This window comes from Mus musculus, chromosome 6 (assembly GCF_000001635.26).
Source record: "Mus musculus strain C57BL/6J chromosome 6, GRCm38.p6 C57BL/6J".
Classification (NCBI taxonomy): Eukaryota; Metazoa; Chordata; class Mammalia; order Rodentia; family Muridae; genus Mus; species Mus musculus.
This window is the reverse complement of record NC_000072.6, coordinates 70,660,660-70,684,950: the sequence shown is the minus strand read 5'-3', so window position 1 is coordinate 70,684,950 and position 24,291 is coordinate 70,660,660. Positions and strand designations below refer to the sequence as shown.

At 39.1% G+C, this 24,291-nt stretch overlaps 2 gene segments (V, D, J or C) and 1 further gene; all 3 read right to left on the bottom strand.

Moving 5' to 3' along the window:
• Positions 1-24,291, bottom strand: part of Igk (immunoglobulin kappa chain complex) — a 3,171,119-nt gene that overhangs the window by 41,804 nt on the left and 3,105,024 nt on the right.
• Positions 12,574-13,162, bottom strand: Igkv3-4 (immunoglobulin kappa variable 3-4). The segment is given in 2 exon segments: positions 12,574-12,883; positions 13,114-13,162. Coding segments are annotated over 2 exon segments (359 nt in total).
• On the bottom strand, positions 21,056-21,653 carry Igkv3-5 (immunoglobulin kappa chain variable 3-5). The segment is given in 2 exon segments: positions 21,056-21,365; positions 21,605-21,653. Coding segments are annotated over 2 exon segments (359 nt in total).

Sequence of the window (24,291 nt, the reverse complement as noted above, 5' to 3'; positions counted from 1 at the left end):
AATTATTAATATACCTATTGGGAGTTATGCACACATGCAAAGTGGATGCCACACAACTCATTTGTATGACATCCATCATCTGTTCCATGTCATTGTTGTAAAATATCCACTCTGATTCACTAACATTAACCCTGAGGTGATATGAGAATCCACCCTTTGCAGGGTAAGCAATGCCTCAGACTTTTTTTTTTGTTTTTGTTTTTTTGTTTTTGTTTTGTTTTGTTTTGTTTGTTTGTTTGTTTTTTGTTTTTGTTTTTGCTATCTGACTTATAGTGTCAGCAGTATTAATTTGATCTGCCCAATTAAAGATAATCTTTTTCTTAAAAAATATACAGGGTGTAAAAGGTTTATCTACATTATGCACAAAGCATAATGTATAATTTAAATGAAAACTAGTACTCTTATACACCCGTGGCTCTTGAGGAGTTTGTCGTGCATAAGGCACATCCAAAAAACATTCCTTTGCAAAAAACAAAGGCTAGGTAGAAGAATTGGAATGTACCGGTAAAGGTACTGGCAATGATCTTACTATGGCCCATAAAGGTATACTTATCCCGGTCTCAAACATCAGGAGCAGGAGAATCATCTTGGGGTTCATCTTGCTCTTTCACGGTCCTTGTTGGTCGCGTCGGGACCCAAAGTGGATTTTCTTCACCCTGTGGAAAAACACAAATAGCTCCCCAGGATCTGATTAAGATAGGATCCGGGCCATACCATTTATTATCAAGGACATTTTTCTATTTGACCATTTCATTGGGCAATTGAGGCCATTGTCCATGCCTTTCAGCTGGTGATCTTCCAGCATCATCCAATTTTAAAAAATTAAGAATTAATATTGTAAGGGATAGAGCCATCTTTGGCGTCATAGCCTCTATTCCCCCTTTCTGTTTTTGCAAATATTGTTTCAGAGTGCAATGGGCTCTCTCAATGATACCTTGGCCCTGTGGATTATAGGGCAATCCAATAATGTGTTTCACTTGCATTTGTTTGCAAAATTGGCTAAATTTAGAAGAAGTATATGCAGGACCATTATCTGTCTTTAACACTAGGGGCTTGCCCCATGCAGCCCAAGCCTCTAAGCAGTGAGATATGACATGAACTGCTCTTTCCCATGTCAAGGGAGAGGCATGTAGGACACCAGAACTGGTATTGATGGATACATGTACATATTGTAATTTCCCAAAAGATGGGATATACGTGACGTCCATTTGCCAAACATCTAGGCATCGCAATCCACGAGGATTAACACCCACAGAAGGTGCATTAATAAATTCTACACATTTACCACACTGTAGGACAATATTTCGGGCTTCTGTTCGTGTGAGCTTAAACTTTTGTCGTAATGTAGAAGCAGGGACATGATAAAGCTGATGAAAATTCTTAGCACTTTCTACAGAACTTTGTGATAGGAAAACCATGTCTCTGGTGGCTGAATCAGCAATTGCATTTCCCTTAACCATAGGCCCAGGTAATGATGTATGTGCTCTAATATGTTGAATATAAAAGGGATGCTCATGCATCAAAATACAATTTTTATTTTCTTCAAAATTTCAGATACAAGACTAGACTGCTTAAAATTTCTGGCAGTCTCTAATGCTAGAACCGCATTAACTACATAAACAGAATCAGAGATAATATTTATGGGCATAGGAAATCTTTTAAAAACGTTTAAAACCACCAAACATTCTACCAATTGAGGGGCTCCTGGTGTAAATTGCAACCTTACAGCCTTTTCATTGATTACATAACTTCCAATTCCTGTTTTGGATCCATCTGTATAAATATAGATGGTTCCCTTGATAGGGGTATTAGCCATTACCTTTGGAAATATTACTGGATGTAATAACATAAAATGCAATAACGGATGTTTAGGATAATGATTATCAATTAAACCAGAATAACTGCATCTAAGAATGGCCCATTCATCTATAGTAGCACACAATATTTGCATTTGTGCGACAGTATAAGGGACAATTATGCTATCAGGCATTTTTCCAAAGTGAGTAATTGAAGTTTTTATCCCTTTGTGTGCCATGTTTGCTACCATGGTGGGATAATGCTCTATAGTCTTATTAGGGGATATATGTGGATGTATCCATACTAAAGGACCATCTTGCCATAACACAGCAGTTGGCAAATTTATGGTTCTTAATATGCATAGGTACAAAGGTTCTTGCTCATTTATACGATGTAACTGTGCTTTTTGGATAGCTCTTTCCACCTTCCTAAGAACATCAGAAGCCTCAGGTGTTAATTGCCTCAATGAGGTAATATGTGATTCTCCTTCTAAAATTTGAAATAAAGGTTTTAATTCCGAAGTAGGGATCCTTAAATAAGGTCTAATCCAATTTATATCTCCTAATAATTTTTGAAAATCATTTAATGTCTTTAGATGATCTTTTCTTATACTAATCTTTTGTGGGGTGACACATCATAAAGTAATAGTGGCTCCTAGAAAATGACTAACATTAGACTGCTGTACTTTTTCTGGTGCAATAATCAAGCCATTATTTTTTAAAATTTCATTAAGCAAGCCATAAGCTTGCTGTATACTTTCTTCTTCTGGTCTACCTGATAACACTGTGTCTCCTTTCTTTTTCCTTTTTCTTTTTAAGCCCTTCTCCTCTTCTGACATACTTTCTTGTTGCTCTGTAAGGATTTTCTGACCTGTCTTGACTGCCTCTACACACAGTTTCAAACAGTAACAGAGTCCATATATCAGAACAAACAAGACCAAAACTATCAGACCTACCCACAAAGGGTCAATGGGAGAAAAAAGCATAACTCATGAACCTTAACTTGTCCCAAAGCCGGGAACCTTATCGTCTCAATCCTTTCTTTCCTTCTCTTCTCTCTTTTCCTTTTCTCTTTCCTTTTTTCCTTTCCCTTTTCCTTTCCTTTAATATTTCCTTTTCTTTATCACCGATTCCTTTTATTTTTCCTCCCTTTTCTTTTTCTTAAAAAACATATCCCCCTTTAACCTGGGGATCAATTTGGGAGACTTACCGGTACCACCGTTCCTCAGCTGAAGAGTTCTGAATCCACGCAGTCGGATCCTTCTCAGCAGTCTGTTTTACGGGAACCTTTATTAACCACTCCTTCCCCGTGATGCAGTTCTGAATCCTCCCTGTAGCAGGGGGTCTTCGCTCATGCCTGAAGATGTTTTTTGTCCCGGGTTTTCGGCACCACTTCTTGCGCGCACTGGACTCGACCAGCAAGAACGACGCTGCAACAGGATCCTTCTGCACACGTTCATTGGGAGAGCTTGATTGCAGAGGCGAAGAGACCCCGAGCTCAGAACTGGTGCTGCTTATATAGGCCTAGGAGAGGCATGTCTCACACCCAGATGGGTTATGCACTAAGCCTCATTTGCATGTTCCTCATCTGATTGGCTACTCTCTCTCTCTCTGTACCTCACAGAGCCTCATTATCATACCTCATTTGCATGTCTCACATCAGATTGGTTATACTCTCAAAGCCTCATTATCATGCCCGGGCCAGGCAGTGTCTTTGCAAAAAACTTTACTGCATATGTACACATTGGTTGTTTGTCCAAACTTATGCGTGGTGGCCAGCAGTAGTCAGTGACACTCTCCAACGGCACATGTGGCTTCCCACAATGCTACCTTATTTTTTTTAGATCCATGTTTTAGACCTATGTATATGATGTCTCTTTGTATGTTTTTATATTTTTTCATGTTCATGTTTCAAGGTAACTTCTCTGTTCATGGTATGTAATACAAATTTTGGTGTTGATCTGATAAAAGGTCTGTTGGTCAACCTTATGCATGAAATGCATTTTAGGTCAGGCTCTTGTGGGATTCTCTTGTTTCCTCTCTTCCCTCATTTTGCTACAGCATCACTCCAAATACAGTCCATATTGGTGCTGCATCTGACTTTTTGTGGTTACCTGGGATATGAGCCAGGTCCTCACACCTATGTGACAAAGACTTTGCCCACAGAGCCACCCTGTCAGCTCCTTGTCTTCAAGTAAACCAGTGAGATGAATTTCTTTTTACAGAACAGAAATAATATTTCAGGAAATGTCGGAGTTCAAAAATGAAGAAAAGAAGCATGTAATGATGTGTCTAGATACTTCATTTGTGTAGTTCTTCAAAACATTCAAGATTATTAAAAGACAAATATGTTGTATTTTGTTGTGGGCATAAAAACTAATGGAGAAAACTCTATTCCTTCCCAGAGAATTTGTAAGATAGATAGATGGATAAATAGGTAGATAAAGAAGTGAATATTTCTTCATATTCTCAGATTGCTGCCTCCTTTTTGGATTTCCTAGCAAGATTTTAAGGTAGGCAGTGAAATAGAAATGTTTTAATTAAATAAGAAATAAAGATATAAGAAGACTTATGAAAAGAAGGAAGAGTAAGGAGAATTGGAATGGGGAGAGTAGAAAAAAGGAGGGAGGAGGAGGCAGAAAGGAAGAAGAGAAAGAGAAGAACCAGGGAAGGGAAGAAGAGAAAAGAAGAAAGAATGAGAAAGAAAGAAAGAAGTGAGGAAATAGGGAGGAGGAAGGAAAGATGGACAATTCCCTTCTCCTCTGCTTATGCTCATTGTTTCCTTACCCAGGTTTCTGCCATATAGACATTGATCATTTTTTATTACATATTTTCTTTATTTATGTTTCAAATGTTATCTTCTTTCCTGGTTTCCCCTCTGAAAACACCCTATCCATTCCACCTCCCCCTGCCAACCAACTCCCTCCCTCTTCCCTGGCATTTCCTTACACTGGGGCATAAAAGCCTCACAGGTTGAAGGGCCTCTCCTACCTTTGATGACTGACAATCCTTCGTTTTATTGTGCACAGTCACTGTACTTAACCAGCTACAGTTCAGCGATGAGATAAACAGGGTAAAACAAATGTACATTGCATGAAATTAACAACTTATTCTTCACATTTTGCCTTCCTTTTTGAGGTATGCTCACTTTTAGTTGATTTTTGTATTCAAAATTAGAATGTTGACCTGTTTTAATGTGGGAAGTTAGGTGATATTTCTCATTTGTGCTCAGAACAAAAAATATTTCTATATCATGCAACATATACTAAGCATACCAAGGGTCATACATTTTTAAACATCCTCAATTTCATAGTTTTTACTGTAAGGATGTTTATTTTTGGTGTGAGACAATAATAAATATTTCTGATGTTATTCTCCTGCTTCCCTGAGTTTCTCCCATTGCTCTTGGTGCTCTTGCCTTGCCTTGTGTATAGCATCAAGAACTGTATTTCTGCCAGGCATGATGATGTATCCTAGTAACCCAATCATGTAAGAAGCTGAGGCAGGAGGAACTTGAGTTTGCAGCCCTTGAGGAACCATAGCTTGTGTTATACAAATGATCAATTCTTCTGCCTGTCTCCAAGCCCCACATTTTCATCTGTTTTTGAATATAGTTCTATTAATATATGTGTTGAATAATTCATCTGGGAGGGGATTTTTAGACAGAAAAGATGAGTCGAAACAGTGAGCTTGAATTCAGAGAGTAAAGAAAAGGTGAGCTTATTCAGCAGCAAGTCTCAGAGGATGAAAACATACTAGGCCTAGATTAGATTGATACAGAGGCTTCCAGGACTATTCCTAGGTTAGCCAATGAAGGCAGTAAGCCTTCTAGAGAGTAATTATAACAGGGGAATAAGTAACATTTACATTAATATTATTTAGTTTTCATATAACACTACTAGAACTTGTTAATGTCTAGTTAAAATACTAAGGTCTATATGAAATGTTAAGGCCTAGGTAAAATGTTAATGCCTAGGTAACTGTTATCTGGCTAGCCTGCCATTTTGTCCTGTTACTAATTTAAGAAAACTTTCCCATAGGTTGCATCTCCTGATACTAGGAGTCTTTCTCATGCCCAAGTTGAATACATGTTCTGTTATGTTCTGTGCCCTTGGAAATCAATCATGATAGAAGTGGGTAGAACTTCTATGTGTAGGTACTCACAATAAGCTTAGATCGACCCTACTACTCAACAGCCTTTCCTGTTCCTGTATATAAGCTTTTATGGTATTTGCCTTTAAGAGCTGCCTCCCATCTATTTAAAGTAAGACTTCCATTTTGAGAAAGGGTCAAAAAAGTTTATGTTCCCAAGACCTCCCTAGGAACTGACATCATTCTTGGCAGAAAAGAGACTTGCACTTGGGTAACTGACATCCTGGTTAGCAGGTTAAGAGATGAATGATAGATAAGGCAAGTCCCCTGGCACAGTTGAACATCCCAATCTTTGGGAGCAGGATAAGTGTAAAACAAAGACATGTCCCTAAGGCAGTCTTCTATCACCAAATTGTGATGGTGGAATAACACTTGGCTTAGATATTTGTACATTTCAGGCTTAAAGAGCTGTATAGGACCTTAACTCAGAGTCACAGTTCAGCTCTTGAATCTCAATTATGTCCCTGGTGTGTGGTGTTCAATAAACCATGTCTATTTGAATGGGATTGGTGTTTGAGTGGATTGTTTGGCAATTATCACTCTCTAAGAGAACTAAATTAAATTATTTTTTAAACCAATTTTTATTAGATATTTTCTTCATTTATATTTCAAATGCGTTCTGGAAAGTCCCCTATACCCTTCCCCATGTTGCTCTCCAACCCCCCACACACAATGGCACACCACACCATCCAGCTTTTCCTTGCAGTCTACTCTATTAAATATTTACCCTCTAGCCTTTTTGAGGTGTGAGTTTGGGGGGTGTATTGTGGCTGCACTATGTAGAGAATGTAAGTTATTCAAGAACAACTTGATCCCTCAAAATTGTACACACCCAATTAAAGCATTATGTGAGAGGGAATAGAGAAAAATAATTCAATGACAAAAGTAGCATAATTCTTTGCTTACTAACTTATTTTTTAGATTCATGTTTTAGATGCAAGTGTATGATGTCTCTTTGTATGTTTGTATATTTGTTCATGTTCATGCTTGAAGGTAACTTCTCTGGCCATGGTATGTGGGTGGAGATCAGAAGACAAGTTTGGTTATAGATCTGCAACAGGTCTGTTGTTCAACTCTACACATGAAATGCTTTTTAGGCCAGGTAATTGTGGACATTCTCTTGTTTCTGTCTCCCATCTTTCCACATCATCACTCCAAATACAGTCCATGCTGGCACTGCATCTGACTTTTTGTGAGTACCTGGGATGTGAGGCAAGTTCCTCACACCTATGTGACAAGCAGTTTGCCCAAAGAGCCACCCTGTCAGCCCATTGTCTTTAAATAAAACCCATGAGAGGAAGTCCTTTTTTGCTGAATATAAATAATAGTGCAGGAAATGTAGGAGTTCAAAAATGAAGAAAAGAAGCATGTAGTGGAGATGTACCAAGATACATCTTTTTTTTTTGTAGTTCTTCAAAATATCCAAGATTATTAAGTGAAAAATATCTTGTATTTTGTCATGGTGATCAAAAGTTAATTAACACAACTGTTCATTTTTCCTCAGAGAAATTGTAAGATAGTTAGGTGGATAGATAGTTAGATATGTATTTCTTCTTGTTATCAAACTGATGCCCCTTTATCTAGGTTTATGTAGTCAGAAAGATGGATATCCTAGCAATATTTTATGGTTTGACAAATCACAGTAGTATTTTAATTAAACATGAAAATAATGTTGTAAGAATACTTATGATAAGAAGAAATAGTAAGAAGCATTGAAATGTGGAGAGTAGGAAGATGGGAGGGAGATGGAGGAGGAAGGAAGAAGAGGCAGAGAAGAACAAGGGAAGGGAGGAAGGGAAAAGAAGAAAGAATGAGAAAGACAGAAGTGAGGAAATAGGGAGGATGAAGGAAAGATGGACAATTCCCTCCTCCTCAGCTTATGCTCATTGTTTGCTTTTCCAGGTTTCTGCCATATAGAGATGGATGCTTTTGTTTTATTGTGCACATTCAGTGTAGTGAACCAGCTACAATTCAAAGAGAGATAAACAGGGTAAAACAAATATATATCATGTGTAATTAACACATTATTCTTTCATGTTATCTTCCCTTTTGAGGTATGAGCACTTTTATTTGAATTTTGTATTCAAAGTTAAAATTTAACTTGAAATAATGTGGGAAGTTAGGTGATATATCTCATTCATTCCCAGAATAAAAAAATATTTCCTAATTATGCAATATATATTACCCATGCCAAGGGATATATATATATATATATATATATATATATATGTATTATACATATATATATATATATATATATATATATATATCCCTTGGCATGGGTAATATATATATTTCTTTGTATAGCCCTGTCTGTCCTGGAACTCACTCTGTATACAAGGCCGTCGTCAAACTCAGAAACCTGCCTGCTTTTGCCTCCCAAATGCTCGGATTAAAGGGCCAACACTGCCCGGCTTGGGTCAAATATATATATATATATATTTGTTTTTTTCTTTCCGACATTTTTTATTAGATATTTTCATCATTTACATTTCAAATGCTAACCCAAAAGTCCTCTATACCCTCCCCCTACCCTGCTCCCCTACCCATTCACTCTAACTTCTTGGCCCTGGCATTCCCCTATACTTCGGCAGATAAGGTTTGCTAGACCAAGGGGCCTCTCTTCCCAATAATGGCCAACTAGGCCATCCTCTGCTACATATGCAGCTAGAGACATGAGCTCTGGGGGTACTAATTTGTTCATATTGTTGTTCCACCTATAGGAATTGCAGACCCCTTTAGCTCTAGGTTACTTTTTCTAGCTCGTATATTGGGGGCCCTGTGTTCCAACCTATAGATGACTGTGATCATCCACTTCTGTATTTACCAGGCACTGGCAAAGCCTCACAGGAGACAGCTATATCAGGGTCACTTCAGCAAAATCTGGCCAATGCAATAGTGTCTGCATTTGGTGGCTGATTATAGGATGGACCCCGGGAGGGGCAGTCTCTGGATGATCCATTCTTTTGTCTTAGCTCCAAACTTTGTCTCTGCAACTCTTTCCATGGATGTTTTATTCCATATTCTAGGGAGAAATGAAGTACCCACCCATTGGTCTTCCTTCTTGATTTTCTTGTGTTTTGGAAGTTGTATCTTGGGTATTCTAGGTTTCTGGGCTAATATCCACTTATCAGTGAGTGCATATCAAGTGACTTCATTTGTGATTGGGTTACCTCACTCAGGATGATATCCTCCAGATACATCCATTTGCCCAAGTATTTCATATATTCATTGTTTTTAATTGCTGAGTAGTACTCACTTATGTACCACATTTTCTGTATCCATTCCTCTTTGAGGTACATTTGGGTTCTTTACAGCTTTTGGCTATTATACATAAGGCTGCTATGAACATAGTGGAGCATGTGTCTTTATACCAGTAGGAACACCTTCTCCGTATATGCCCAGGCAAGGTATTGCTGGATCTTCCAGTAGAACTATGCCCAATTTTCTGAGGAACAGCCAGAGTGATTTTCAGAGTGGTTGTACAAGCTTGCAATCCCACCAGCAATGGAGGAGTGTTCCTCTTTCTCCACATCCTTGCCAGCATCTGCTGTCACCTGAATTTTTGATCTTAGCCATTCTAACTGGTGTGAGGTGGAATCTCAGGGTTGTTTTGATTTGCATTTCCTCATGATTAAGGATGTTGAACATTTTTTCAGGTGCTTCTCAGCCCTTTTTTATTCTTCAGCTGGGAATTGTTTGCTAATATCTGTACCTCATTTTTTAATGGGGTTATTTGAATTTCTGGTGTCCAGCTTTTTGAGCTCTTTGTATATATTGGATATTAATCCTCTATCAGGTTTAGGATTGGTAGAAATTTTTTCCCAATCTGTTGGTGTCCTTTTTGTCTTATTGACACTGTCTTTTTTCTTACAGAAGCTTTGCAATTTTATGAGGTCCCATTTGTTGTTTCTTGATCTTACAGCACAAGCCATCGTAGCTCTCTTTAGGAATTTTCCCCTGTTCCCATATCTTCGAGGATTTTCGTCACTTTCTCCTCTATAAGTTTCAGTGTGAGAGGATTTTCCTACAAGGTTTTAACCCATAGAAGTCAATTTGGAGTAGATTAAGGTTTGATCATGGCCCTTATTAGTCCCTCTTCTATATAAGCTTGAACATATTTATCTTGCTCTTCCATGAAAGAACTTGTACAGCTCCATTAAATGTTTTCTTAGGAAATGATCTCCTTGAATATGGGGTCTCTTTCCATTCACAGAAGAACTGGTAAGGTGGACATAGGATGCCAGATGGTCATCAGCATGAGATTCAGCAGCCTGGAAACTACTTGTGTTCCTGAACTTATATTTGTCTGATGTAAGAGTAACATTGTCTTTTTGTAGCCTATATCCATTAGCAGGGTGAGATTTTGGAAAGCATCAGTATATTGGTCAGGGTCAATTGAAAAATCTCTAAAGTCAGATTTCATTTGATTTAAGCTTTGCAAGGAAAGGGGATTTGCATTCTGAAGAGCAAATTTCACTTGACATTTCCCTTTAGAAGAAAGTAAAGGAGTTGTGGATCACTTGGTAGTGGTTTACTAGAGAAGGTGACCCTCTGTGAACCTGCAAACAGTGGGTAGGTTGACTTGGAGAGAGCAATCAGAGGATCCCACATATCCTCTCAGAGAGGCATCGTTCATCACAGATGCAGTACTGGAGGAGGCTAGAAGCGTAGATTCCATGTAACAGTGTCTTTCTGCAGAGATTTAGCTCTCTCAGGAAAGCAATACATGTTTACATGTAGGGCATCTGAGGTAATTTTCCAGCTTCACAGATGGATAGTTCTAGTTGGATGGTAGTATTCTAATCAGTATTTCTCATAGGAGGACATTTTCTCTGTTTTCCAGCTTATAGGTACAGCAAGCCATAGTGCAGGAAAAAAGTTCTTCTCCATTAGGGATACAGATCCAAGGAATACTATTGTCTAAGTGCTTTAGAGAATTCCAGGTTGATGTGAGCTCATTCCTTGTCTGCACGGAGAAGGTATTCCTTAAGTCTTCTCTTCCCCTGAATCCCATGTCTGGAAAGTTCTGTGATGACACCCTCTCTCAAACAAGGTGGAATTTGAGGACCACCACCTAGGGCTGTCCTTTGTCCTCCATGTACACTACATGTTACATTCACTCACATATTTTATACACCATACACAAAAGCTGATAAAAGAAAGAAAGATTAAAGAAAGAGAGAAAGTAAAGAAAACGGCAGTAAGACTTTGAACACAAATATAGTTGTTAAAATCAAGAATACTGGATCAAGACAAAAGGAAAATTAAAAAATTGGTTACTAAAGCTTAATTTGAGGATGGGCACACAGATAGAAACTTTGGAAGCAAAGCTGAAAAATAACTATAGCACAGGTTATGTTTCTAAGTAACTATAGCAGGCTGTTTGTGAGGGCAAGCAAATAAAATCAATCGGAGAATAAACACACTGAGTTGAGAATGTAAGCCTGTATTTGAAAGATTAAGCAACTTTTTAACTTAAATGATGGACAACTATCCTCCCATCAAGTTTTCCATTTTTTTAGAGGAGAAGGGGTTCCTAAATCTAAAGGAGTTCCTTAATAAATGGTAGATTAGAGGTGAATAAATGAGTTAGCAGTTCAGAGCATGTCTTGTTCTTGCAGAGGATCCCAGTTTGGTTTCCAGCACCCACATCAACTTGCTCAAAACCTCCTGTATCTCCAGTTCCCTGGGTTCTGATATCTTCTTCTGACTGCTATGAACACTCACACTTGCACCCCTCCCCCATGTACACATTTGAAATAAAAATAATTGATTAAGGGAAAGCAATAGTATTGCAGGCTGGCACGGTTGCTCACCCTGTGTCAGGAAGCTCACAGAAGACTGATGACCTGAGTGTGATTCCCAGACTGGACCTCGTGGAAAGAAAGAACTAACTTCTGCAGGTTTTCCTTACACATACACATACATACATGCACACACACACACACACACACACACACACACACACGCTACAATAAATAACTTTGGTTAACAATATTTTTAATGGTATAATGTGTATTTATTATCATTTTCTATTTAAATAATTCTAAAAAAGATAGTAAATCCTCAATGACAGGAAAGTGAAAGAAGAATGCTGAGGGTGGGTGGAACAGGCAGAGATGTGGTTTAGGGAGTGAGGGGAGAGGGGAAAATCATCCAAACCTAAATATGCATTACTAAAAATTTAAATGATAAATAACAAAACAAATATATATATTTGGATTTTTGAGACGGAGTTTTCTGTGTAGCCCTGGCTGTCCTGGAACTCACTCTGTAGACCAGGCTGGCCTTGATCTCAGAAATCCACCTGCCTCTGCCTCCCAAGTGCTGGGATTAAAAGCGTGTGCCCCCACTGCCCGGCTCAAACAATCATATATTTTGTTGGGAAATAATTAAATTACAAATCATGAAGAATGGGACACACACACACACACACACACACACACACACACACACACACACACACACATATATTTATAAAACTTGTTTCATTTTTTGAGATATTTTTCCAAACAAGCCTAGAGCTCTGTGCTGAGATGTCAGAGAGTAAGAGAGAACTGAGAGTCTGAGCCTCAGTGAGCTGCAACCCCAGGAGGTTTTTGTTCAGCCCTGGAGCACTGTGGGAGGATCCTCATTACTTTGCTGACAGTAATAGGTTGCAGCATCCTCCTCCTCCACAGGATGGATGTTGAGGGTGAAGTCTGTCCCAGACCCACTGCCACTAAACCTGGCTGGGATCCCAGATTCTAGATTGGATGCAGCATAGATGAGGAGTTTGGGTGGCTGTCCTGGTTTCTGTTGGTACCAGTTCATATAACTATCACCATCATAATCAACACTTTGGCTGGCCTTGCAGGAGATGGTGGCCCTCTGCCCTAGAGACACAGCCAAAGAAGCTGGAGATTGGGTCAGCACAATGTCACCAGTGGAGCCTGGAATGATAAACACACAGACAATTGTTATATATGTATAAAGGACTTCCCATTTCATTTAAAAATATAAAGAATACTGTGGACATCAATATGAGACATCAGGAAATGAAAGGGAATCAGGAAACTTAAAACCAATTACAAATGTATTAATTATAACATTCAGGAGTCCATATGCATGGAAAGTCATGATGGTCGCAGAGGTTGCTCCCAACACTTCTCTGCACTCTCACCTGGAACCCAGAGCAGCAGCACCCATAGCAGGATTGTGTCTGTCTCCATCTCTGAGAACTAGATGAGAGGATGCTTCTTAGGCTCCTGGCAGCTGCCCTTAAAGAAGCCTGGGCTGTTATAAAATTATTTCATATGCAAATCAGCAGAGTATGTGCTGTTGCTCCAAGGGCACCTGCTCCTGTTTCACCGATGGGGAGTTGGTGTCAGCAGAAAATTTACTAGAGCATCACATGTGTCTTTTTTTTTTTTCTTTTCTGGCTGAATGTTTATTTGTGTTTATTTTAAGGCTTACAAAAGCATCATTTAAAAGCATTATAGAACTAAAATTTTGACGCAATCTTGTTTGCCATAAAAAGGAACTCCAGTATTTTTTTTCTTTTTTATATATTGGATATTTTCTTCTTTACATTTCACATGCTATCCCAAAAGTGCCCTATACCCAACCCCCATGCCTTGATTCCCTACCTACTCAATCCCACTTCTCGGCCCTGGCTTGCCGCTGTACTGGGGCAGATAAAGTTTGCTAGACCAAGGGTCCTCTCTTCCCAATGATGGCCAACTAGGCCATCTTCTGCTACATATGCAGCTAGAGACACGAGTTTTGTGGGTACTGGTTAGTTCATATTGTTGTTCCACCTATAGGGTTGCAGAACCCTTAACTTCTTGGGTACTTTCTCTAGCTCCTACATTGGGGGCCCTGTGTTCCATTCTATAGATGACTGTGTGCATCCACTCCTGTATTTGCCAGGCACTGGCAAAGCCTCACAGGAGACAGCTATATCAGTGTCCCTTCAGCAAAATCTTGCTGGCATATGCAATAGTGTCTGCATTTGGTGGCTGATTATGGGATGGACCCCTGGGTGGGGCAGTCTCTGGATGTTCCATCCTTTCATCTTAGTGTCTCTGCCACTCCTTCCATGGTTATTTTATTTCCTATTCTAAGGAGGAATGAAGTATCTGTGAGTTGTTTCTTCCTTCTTGATTTTCTTGTGCTTTGGAAGTTGTATCTTGGATAATCTAGGTTTCTGGGCTAATATCCACTTATAAGTGAGTACATATCAAGGGACTTCTTTTGTGAAGGGTTACCTCACTGTGGATGATATCATCCAGATACATCCGTTTGCCCCAAAATTTCATAAATTCATTGTTTTTTTTTATAGCCGAGTAGTAATCCATTGTGTAAATGTACCACATTTTCTGTATCCATTCCTCTGTTGAGGGACATCTGGGTTCTTGCCAGCTTCTGGCTATTATAAATAAGGCTGCTATCAACATAGTGGAGTATGTGTCTTTATTACCAGTTTTAACATCTTTGGGTATATGCCGAGGAGGGGTATTGCTGGATCTATCGGTAATACTATGTCCAGTTTTCTGAGAAACTGCAGGAATTATTTCCAGAGTGGTTGTACAAGCTTGCAATCCCACCAGCAATGGAGGAGTGTTCCTCTTTCTCCACATCCTTGCCAGCATCTGCTGTCACCTGAATTTTTGATCTTAGCCATTCTGACTGGTGTGGTGTGGAATCTCAGGGTTGTTTTGATTTGCATTTCCCTGATGATTAAGTATGTTGAACATTTTTTCAGATGCTTCTCAGCCATTCGGTATTCCTTAGTTGAGATTTTCTTGTTTAGCTCTGTACCCCATTTTTTAATGATGTCATTTGATTTTTCTTTAGTTCTTTATATATATTGGCTATTAGTCCCCTATCAGAATTAGGATTGGTAAAGATCCTTTCCCAATCTTTTGGTGCCTTTTTGTCTTATTGACAGTGTCTTTTGCCTTACAGAAGCTTTGCACTTTTATGAGTTTCCATTTGTCCATTACAGCACAAGATATTGCTGGTTGTTCAGGATTTTTTCCCCTGTTCTCATGCTCATATCTTCAAGGCTTTCCCCAGTTTCTCCTCTATAAGTTTCAGTGTCTCTGGCTTTATGTGGATTTCTATGATCCACTTATATTTGAGCACTGTACCAGGAGATAAGAATGGATCTATTTGCATTCTTCTACAAAATAACTTCCAGTTGGGCCAGCACCATTTGTTGAAAATGCTGTATTTTTTCCACTGGATGGTTTTAGTTCCCTTGTCAAAAGCAAATGACCATAGGTTTGTGTGTTCATTTCTGGGTCTTCACTTCTATTCAATTGATCGAACTTTCTTTTTTCTTTTTTTTTAAATTGGGTATTTTCCACATTTACATTTCCAATGCTAACCCAAAAGTCCCCCATACCCTCCCCCCCACTCCCCTACCCACCCACTACCACTTTTTGGCCCTGGCATTCCCCTGTACTGGGGCATATAAAGTTTGCAAGTCCAATGGGCCTCTCTTTCCAGTGATGGCCGACTAGGCCATCTTTTGATACATATGTAGCTAGAATCAAGAGCTCTGGGGTACTGGTTATATTGTTGTTCCTCCTATAGGGTTGCAGATCCCTTTAGCTCCTTGGGTACTTTCTCTAGCTCCTCCATTGGGGGCCCTCCACAAACATTTAGATTTATTTAGATTATTAACCTGATCTTGATTTGACTTTGGTACCTGCTATCTGTCTAGAAATTTGTCCATTTCATCCAGGTTTTCCAGTTTTGTTGAATATAGCCTTTTGTAGAAGGATCTGATGGTGTTTTGGATTTCTTCAGGATCTGTTGTTATGTCTCCCTTTTCATTTCTGATTTTGTTAATTAGGATGCTTTCCCTGTGCCCTCTAGTCAGTCTGGCTAAGGGTTTATCTATCTTGTTGATTTTCTCAGAAAACCAACCCCTCGTTTGTTTGATTCTTTGAATTGTTCTTCTTGTTTCCACTTGGTGATTTCTCCCCTGAGTTTGATATTTCCTGCCATCTACTCCTCTTCAGTGAATTTGCTTCCTGTTTTTCTAGAGCTTTTAGGTGTGTTGTCAAGCTGCTAGTGTGTGCTCTCTCTAGTTTCTTTTTGTATGCACTCAGAGCTTTGAGTTTCCCTCTTAGAAATGCTTTCAAAGTGTCCCATAAGTTTGGGTATGTTGTGGCTTCATTTTCATTAAACTCTAAAAAGTCTTCCATTTCTTTCTTTGTTCCTTCCTTGACCAGATATCATTGAGAAGGGTGTTGTTCACTTTCCACGTGAATGTTGGCTTTCCATTATTTATGTCGTTATTGAAGATCAGCCTTAGTTCATGGTGGTCTGATAGGATGCATGGGACGATTTCAATATTTTTGTATCTGTTGAGGCCTGTTTTGTGATCAATATGGTCAATTTTGGAGAAGGTCCCGTGAGTTGCTGAGAAGAAGGTATATCCTACTGTTTTAGGATAAAATGTTCTGTAGATATCTGTTAAGTCCATTTGTTTCATCACTTCTGTTAGTTTCACTGTGTCCCTGTTTAGTTTCTGTTTCCACGATATGTCCATTGATGAAAGTGGTGTGTTGAAGTCTCCCACTATTATTGTGTGAGGTGCAATGTGTGTTTTGAACTTTACTAAAGTGTCTTTAATGAATGTGGCTGCCCTTGCATTTGGATCATAGATATTCAGAATTGAGAGTTCCTCTTGGAGGATTTTACCTTTGATGATTATGAAGTGTCCCTCTTTGTCTTTTTTTTTTTTTTTTGATAACTTTGGGTTGGAAGTCAATTTTATTTAATATTAGAATGGCTACTCCAACTTGTTTCTTCAGACCATTTGCTTGGAAAATTGTTTTCCAGCCTTTCACGCTGAGGTAGTCTCTATCTTTTTCCCAGAGATGGGTTTCCTGTAAGCAGCAGAATGTTGAGTCCTGTTTGTGTAGCCAGTCTGTTAGTCTATGTCTTTTTATTGTGGAATTGAGTCCAATGATATTAAGAGATATTAAGGAAAAGTAATTGTTCCTTCCTATTATTTTTGTTTTTAGATTTGGCATTTTGTTATTATGGCTGTCTTCTTTTTGGTTTGTTTAGGGATTACTTTCTTGCTTTTTCTAGGGCGTGGTTTCCGTCCCTGTATTTGTTTTTTTCTGTTATTATTCTTTGAAGGTCTGGAATCGTGGAAATATAATGTGTGAATTTGGTTTTGTCGTGGAATACTTTGGTTTCTCCATCTATCGTAATTGAGAGTTTGGCTCGGTATAACAGCCTGGGCTGGCATTTGTGTTCTCTTAGTGTCTGTATAACATCTGTCCAGCATCTTCTGGCTTTAATAGTCTCTGGTGAAAAGTCTGGTGTAATTCTGATAGGCCTGCCTTTATATGTTATTTGACCTTTTTCCCTTACTGCTTTTAATATTCTATCTTTATTTAGTACATTTGTTGTTCTGATTATTATGTGTCTGGAGGAATTTCTTTTCTGGTCCAGTCTATTTGGAGTTCTGTAGGCTTCTTGTATGTTCATGGGCATCTCTTTCTTTAGGTTTGGGAAGTTTTCTTCTATAATTTTGTTGAAGATATTTGCTGGCCCTTTAAGTTGAAAATCTTCATTCTCATCCACTCTTATCCATAGGTTTGGTCTTCTCATTGTGTCCTGGATTTCCTGGATGTTTTGAGTTAGGATCTTTTTGCATTTTGCATTTTCTTTGATTGTTGTGCCGATGTTCTCTATGGAATCTTCTGCACCTGAGATTCTTTCTTCCATTTCTTGTATTCTGTTGATGATGCTCGCATCTGTGGTTCCAGGTTTCTTTCCTAGGGTTTCTATCTCCAGAGTTTTCTCACTTTGGGTTTTCTTTATTGTGTCTACTTCAGTTTTTAGGTCTTGGATGGTTTTATTCAATTCCATCACCTGTTTGGTCGTGTTTTCCTGAAATTCTTTAAGGGATTTTTGTGTTTCCTCTTTAAGGTCTTCTACCTGTTTATCAGTGTTCTCCTGTATTTCCTTAAATGAGATATTAAAGTCCATCTTGATGTCCTCTACCATCTTCATGAGATATGCTTTTAAATCAGATACTAATATTTTGGGTCTGTTGGGGTGCCCAGGACTGGATGGGGTGGGAGTGCTGGGTTCTGATGATGGTGAGTGGTCTTGGTTTCTGTTAGTAAGATTCTTACGTTTGCCCTTCGCCATCTGGTAATCTCTGGAGTTAGTTATTATAGTTATCTCTGGTTAGAGCTTGTTCCTCAGGTGATTATGTTAACCTCTATCAGCAGACCTGGGAGACTAGCTCTCTCCTGAGTTTCATTTTTCAGAGCTCTCCTCCTGCAGGGAAGGTGTCCAGATACCTGTTGTTCGAACCTACCTCCTGGCAGAAGTTGTGATCCACCCACAGAGGTCTTATGATCCTGTGGAGGGTCCTTTGGGCAATTTGCAGGTGTCCGCAGACTCCGCACTCAAGGTAGCCTGGTGCTGGTGGGAACCGGAAGGGACTTGTGCCCCTGATCAGGCTGGGTTTTCTGATTCCCTAATTAATGCAGTCTCAGGTACCACACAATTTGATTGGAGCAGCAGCTGTGTACCACTCACCAGAGGTCTTAAGATCCCGTGGAGGGTCTTGTGGGTAGCTGGCGGGTATCCGCAGACTCTGCGCCCAAGCTACCCTGGTGCTGGAGGGGACCGAAGGGTTGATCTACCTTTCTTTTGCTGTTCCAGTACCATGCAGTTTTTATCACAATTGCTCTGTAGTACATCTTTTGGTCAGACATCGTGGTTCCCCTGAAGTATTTTTTTTTTTTTATTGTTGAGAATAATTTTTGATATCCCAGGTGTTTTGTTATTACATATGAATTTGGAAATTGCCCTTCCTAATTCTGTGAAGAATTGAGTTGGAATTTTGATGGGTTTGAACCTGCAGATTGCTTTTGGCAAGATAATCATTTTTACTATATTAATAGTGCCAATCCATGAACATTGGAGATCTTTCCATCTTCTGAGATCTTCAATTTCTTTCTTCAGAAACTTGAAGTTCTTATCCTACAGATCTTTTACTTCCTTTGTTAGAGTCACACCCCGTCATTTTATATTATTTGTGACTATTGAGAAGGGTGTTGTTTCCCTAATCTCTTTCTGCAAAAAAGGCACCCTTTCAATTTATGACAGTGAGCATTTGGTCCTCTCAGAGATTTCTGTTAACAAAGTATAGAGGTTGGGAGCTCCCAGGTAAGGAGGAACTATGGCCTGGCTAATGAGGACGAGGCCTTTACTGACCTCCATTATTCATTGGTCTTTCAAACACCCATCAATGAGATGTTACAGGGTCTGTTGTTTGACTTGAGAACCTGTGACTTTGAGTTATCTATTATGATTTCAAATTCCTTCTAAGATTCTAATTTTTGAGGATGTTGCCTTTGATGATTGAAAGAAATGGGGTGCTAGAGATGAAATTGGAGGCATGGGAATTTTTTCTGTGTCATTGAACATTCTGGATTATTATTATTTTTCAATGAGGGACAAGTAAATAGCCTGCTATGGATCCACAAGACTAATGGAATGGATTTCGGCCATATTGTCTCTTTCTAGCAGAAGGGCTGTGCCACTTGGTTTCATTAAGTAGTTGTGAAAGAAGAGTAAATGTTCCTAGATGAAGTGAATGAAAATTTTTTCCGTGATTCTCTCATGATGTGTTAAGAGAGGAGGTTGAAAACAGAGTAGTGAATAGAATTGAATATCTAGTTTGAGAATCTAGAAGGAGGTTTACCGCCTTCTTCTCAGTTCTCAGAATCATGGGAAGATCCCATGATGACCATGGTGTCTGAGCACCACAAGCTCACAGCTTAAGAAATTAACAGTGCTGTTGGATCTCTTGTGGGGAGGGGTCATGATGCAGAGAATTCTGCCTCCAAAGACAGCCTAGCCTCTAGTGTTTCCTCTGTCACAGTCATGGCAGCTTCCTTTGCTTGTAAGTGTACTCTTTCTTTCAGTTTCTTGACTGTCCTTCAATGTAGCGTTAACTGCAAGGCCATTCAGAAATAACCTTAGGCCTGCATGACTGTGAGGTCACCACTAGGCTCTCACCTTAGTTTTTTTTCTCATTGAGAATTCTGCAGAGATCAATTATAAAAGACTGAAATGACAGTCTTCAGGAGATTATTTAAAGTTTATACTCCTTCAAGGGCCAGTTCCTGTACCTTCCTTCTACTACCTGGGATTTATTTGCTTATAAATGTATTTGCTTAAATTAGCTTCCTTTCTCCAGAGTCCTGAGACAGAGATTAGTGGTGCATTATTGTACATCTATACTTAGCAGTTCAGGGCACTTCTTGTTCTTGCAGAGGACCCCAGTTTGTTTTTCAGCACTCACATTAACTTGCTGAAAATCTCTTGTATCTTCAGCTCCCTGGGATCTGATTTCCTCTTCTGACTGGTATGAGCAGTCACACTTGCACCCCTCCCCCATGTATACAATTTAAAATGAAAATAAATGATTAAAGGAAAAGAATTAATACCTCATGCTGGCAAGGTTGCTCACCCTGTCCCAGGAAGCTCACAGAAGACTGATGCCCTGAGTGTGATTCTCAGACTGGACCTCGTGGAAAGAAAGAACTGACTTCTGCAGGTTGTACTTTCACACACACACCATACACACACACACACACACACACACACACACACACACACACACACACACACACTACAGTAAGTGTCCTTGGTTAACACTATTTTTAGTGACATATTTTGTATTTATAATCTTCTATTTTCAGAATTTTAAATAAGACAGTAAATCCTCAGTGACTGGAATCAAAGGAGGATGCTGAGTATGGAGTGAATATGCAGATATGTGGTCAGGGATGGAGTGGAGAAGGGAAAATTATCTAAAGATAAATGTGTAAATAAAAATTTAAATGATAAATAATAATTAAAACAAACATTTTGCTGGGAAATAATTAAATTACAAAGCATGAAGGATGGGACACACATATATATCTGTTTATATACTTCTTTCATTAATTGAGATATTTTTCCAAATAGGTCTAGATCTCTGTGTTGAGATGTCATGGAGTAAGAGAGAACTGAGAGTCAGTGAGCTGCAACCCTAGGAGGTTTTTGTTCAGCCCTGGAGCACTGTGGGAGGATCCTCATTACTTTGCTGACAGTAATAGGTTGCAACATCATCAGCCTCCACAGGATTAATGGTGAGGGTGAAGTCTGTCCTAGACCCACTGCCACTGAACCTGGCAGGGATCCCAGATTCTAGGTTGGATGCACGATAGATGAGGAGTTTGGGTGGCTGTCCTGGTTTCTGCTGGTACCAGTGCATAAAACTATTGCCATAACTATCAACACTTTCACTGGCTCTGCAGGATATGGTGGCCCTCTGCCCTAGAGACACAGCCAAAGAAGCTGGAGATTGGGTCAGCACAATGTCACCTGTGGAACCTGGAATGATAAACACACAGACTATTGTTATTTATGTATAAAAGCCTTCCCAGCAGAGGACCTTTTCATTTAAAAATATCAAGAATACTGCGGACATCACTATTAGACACCAGGAAATGAAGGGGTCTCAGGAAACAAAACCAATTACAAGTGCATTAATTATAATGTTTATGAACCCATAGGCATGCAAAATCATGATGTCCACAGAGGTTTCTCTCAACACTTCTCGGCACCCTCACCTGGAACCCAGAGCAGCAGCACCCATAGCAGGAGTGTGTCTGTCTCCATCTCTGAGAGCTGGAAGAGAGGATGCTTTATTAGGCTCCTGGCAGCTGCCCTTAAAGAAGCCTGGGCTGTTATAAAATTATTTCATATGCAAATCAGCAGAGTATGTACTGTTTCTCCATGTGCACCTGCCCCTGTTTCACCCAGAGGAAGTTGGTGTTAGCAGAAAATTTACTAGAACATCACATGTGTCTTAAGGGACCCTTCTAAATACATTTTTTTGAGACAGGTTTCTCTATTCTTGGTTGTCCAGTACCTCACACTGTAGACCAGATCCTACTGTCTTTGCCTCCTGAGTGCTGGGATTAAAGGTGTATACCATCATATCCCAGTTTTTCCTTATAGTCTACTCAATTAAATATTTACCCTCTAGCCTTTTTGAGGTGTGAGGTGTGGGAGTGCATTATGGATGCACTATGTAAAGAATGTAAGTTATTTCAAGATCAACTTGATTCTTCAAAATTGTACATACCCAACAAAATCATTATCTGAGAGGGAATAGAGGAAAATAATTCAAGGAACAAAAGTAACATAATTCTTGGCATACTATATTATTATTTTAGATCCATGTTTTAGATCATTGTGTATGAGTTGTCTTTGTATGTTTGTATATTTGTTCATTTTTGAAGGCAACTTCTGTTGCTATGGTATGTGGGTGGAGATCAGAAGACAAGTTTGGGTGTAGATCTGAGACAAGGTCTGTTGTTCAACCTACACATGAAATGCTTTTTAGACCAGGCTCTTGTGGGGATTCTCTTGTTTCCTTCTGTCTCTCATTTTGTCACATCATTATTCCAAATACCATCCATGCTGGCACTGCATCTGATGTTTTCTGGGTAGGTGGGATGTGAGCCGGGTTCTCACACCTATGTGATAATCACCTTGTTCACAGAGCCACCTGTCAGCCCATTGTCTTTGTGTATAGCAGTGAGAGGATGTTCTTTTTACTGAACAAAAATAATAGTGTAGGAAATTTAGGAGTTCAAAAATGAAGGAAGGAAGCATGTAATCAAGATGTGTCCTGAGACATCATTTGTGCAGTTCTTCAAACATCCAAGATTATTAAAAGACAGATATTTTGTGTTTTGTCATGGGGATAATAAGCTAATATCCATCCCCCCCCCAAGAATTTGTAAGATAGACAGATAGATGATAAATAGATAGGTAGATAAAGAAGTGAATATTTCTTCATATTCTCAGATTGCTTCCTCCTTTCTTGGTTAACTAGTCACAATGATGGATTTCCTTGCAAGATTTCTAGGTGGGAAGTGTCATAAATGTATTCTAATTATAAAAGAAAATAAAATTATAAGAAGACTTATGAATAGAAGGAATAGTAAGAAGCATTGGAATGTGGCGAGTAGGAATAAAGGAGGAACAGGGAGGCAGGAAGGAAGAAGAGGAAGAGAAGATTCTGAGAAGGGAGGAAGGGGAAAGAAGAAAGAATGAGAAAGACAGAAGTGAGGAAAGAGGGAGGAGAAGGAAAGATGGACAATTCCCTCCTCCTCAGTTTATGCTCAATGTTTTTTTTTGTTTGTTTGTTTGTTTTTTGTTTTTTTATTTGCAGTTCTCTGCCATATAGAGATGGATCCTTTTTAATTATTAGATATTTTCTTTATTTACATTTCAAATGTTATCCCCTTTCCTGGTTTTCCCTCTGAAAACACCTGATTGCCTTCCACCTCCCCCTACTCACCAACCTACCCACTCCTGCTTCCTGGCCCTGTCATTCCTCTACACTTGGGCATAGAGCCTTCACAGGACCAAGGGCCTCTTCTCCTATTGATGACTGACAAGTGTTTGTTTTATTGTGCATATTCACTGTACTAAACCAGGTACAGTTCAAAGATGAGTTAAACAGGGTAAAACAAATATATATCTCTTGAAATTAACAAGTTATTCCTCCCATTTTACAATACATTTTGAGGTATGCTCAATTTTAGTTGATTTTTGTATTAAAAATTAGAATGTTGACCTGTTATAATGTGGAAGTAAGGTGATATTTCCATTTAAGCTCAGAATAAAAAACATTTCTATATTAAGAAATGTCTACTATGCATAATGTATGCATATTATATATACTAAGGGTCATACATTTTTAAACATCCTCCAATCTCATAGTTATTATTTTAAGGATGTTTATTGTTGGGGGAAAACAATAATAAATACATCTAATGTTATTCCACTGCTTCCATGAGATTCTCCCATTGCTCTTGTTGCTCTTGACTTGCCTTGTATATAGCGTCAGGAACTGCACTTCATGTTCCAGGCATGATGATGTATTCTAATAATCCAAACACATAAGAAGCTGAGGCAGGAGAATATTGAGTTTGCAGCCCTCTAGGACACATAGCTTGGGTTACACAGATGACCAAATCTTCTGCCCTGCTCCAAGCCCCACATCTTCATCTATTTTTACATATATCCCCACTAGTATATATTTTCATTATATCGACTTTGTTCTCATTTTATTGATTCATAACTTAACTTTCTTTTATTTTAAAATTGTTTATTAGGTATTTTCCTCATTTACATTTCCATTGCTATCCCAAAAGTTCCCCATACTCTCCCCCCCCCCCACGCCCCTACCCACCCACTCCCACTTCTTGCCTTGGCGTTCCCCTGTACTGAGGCATATAAA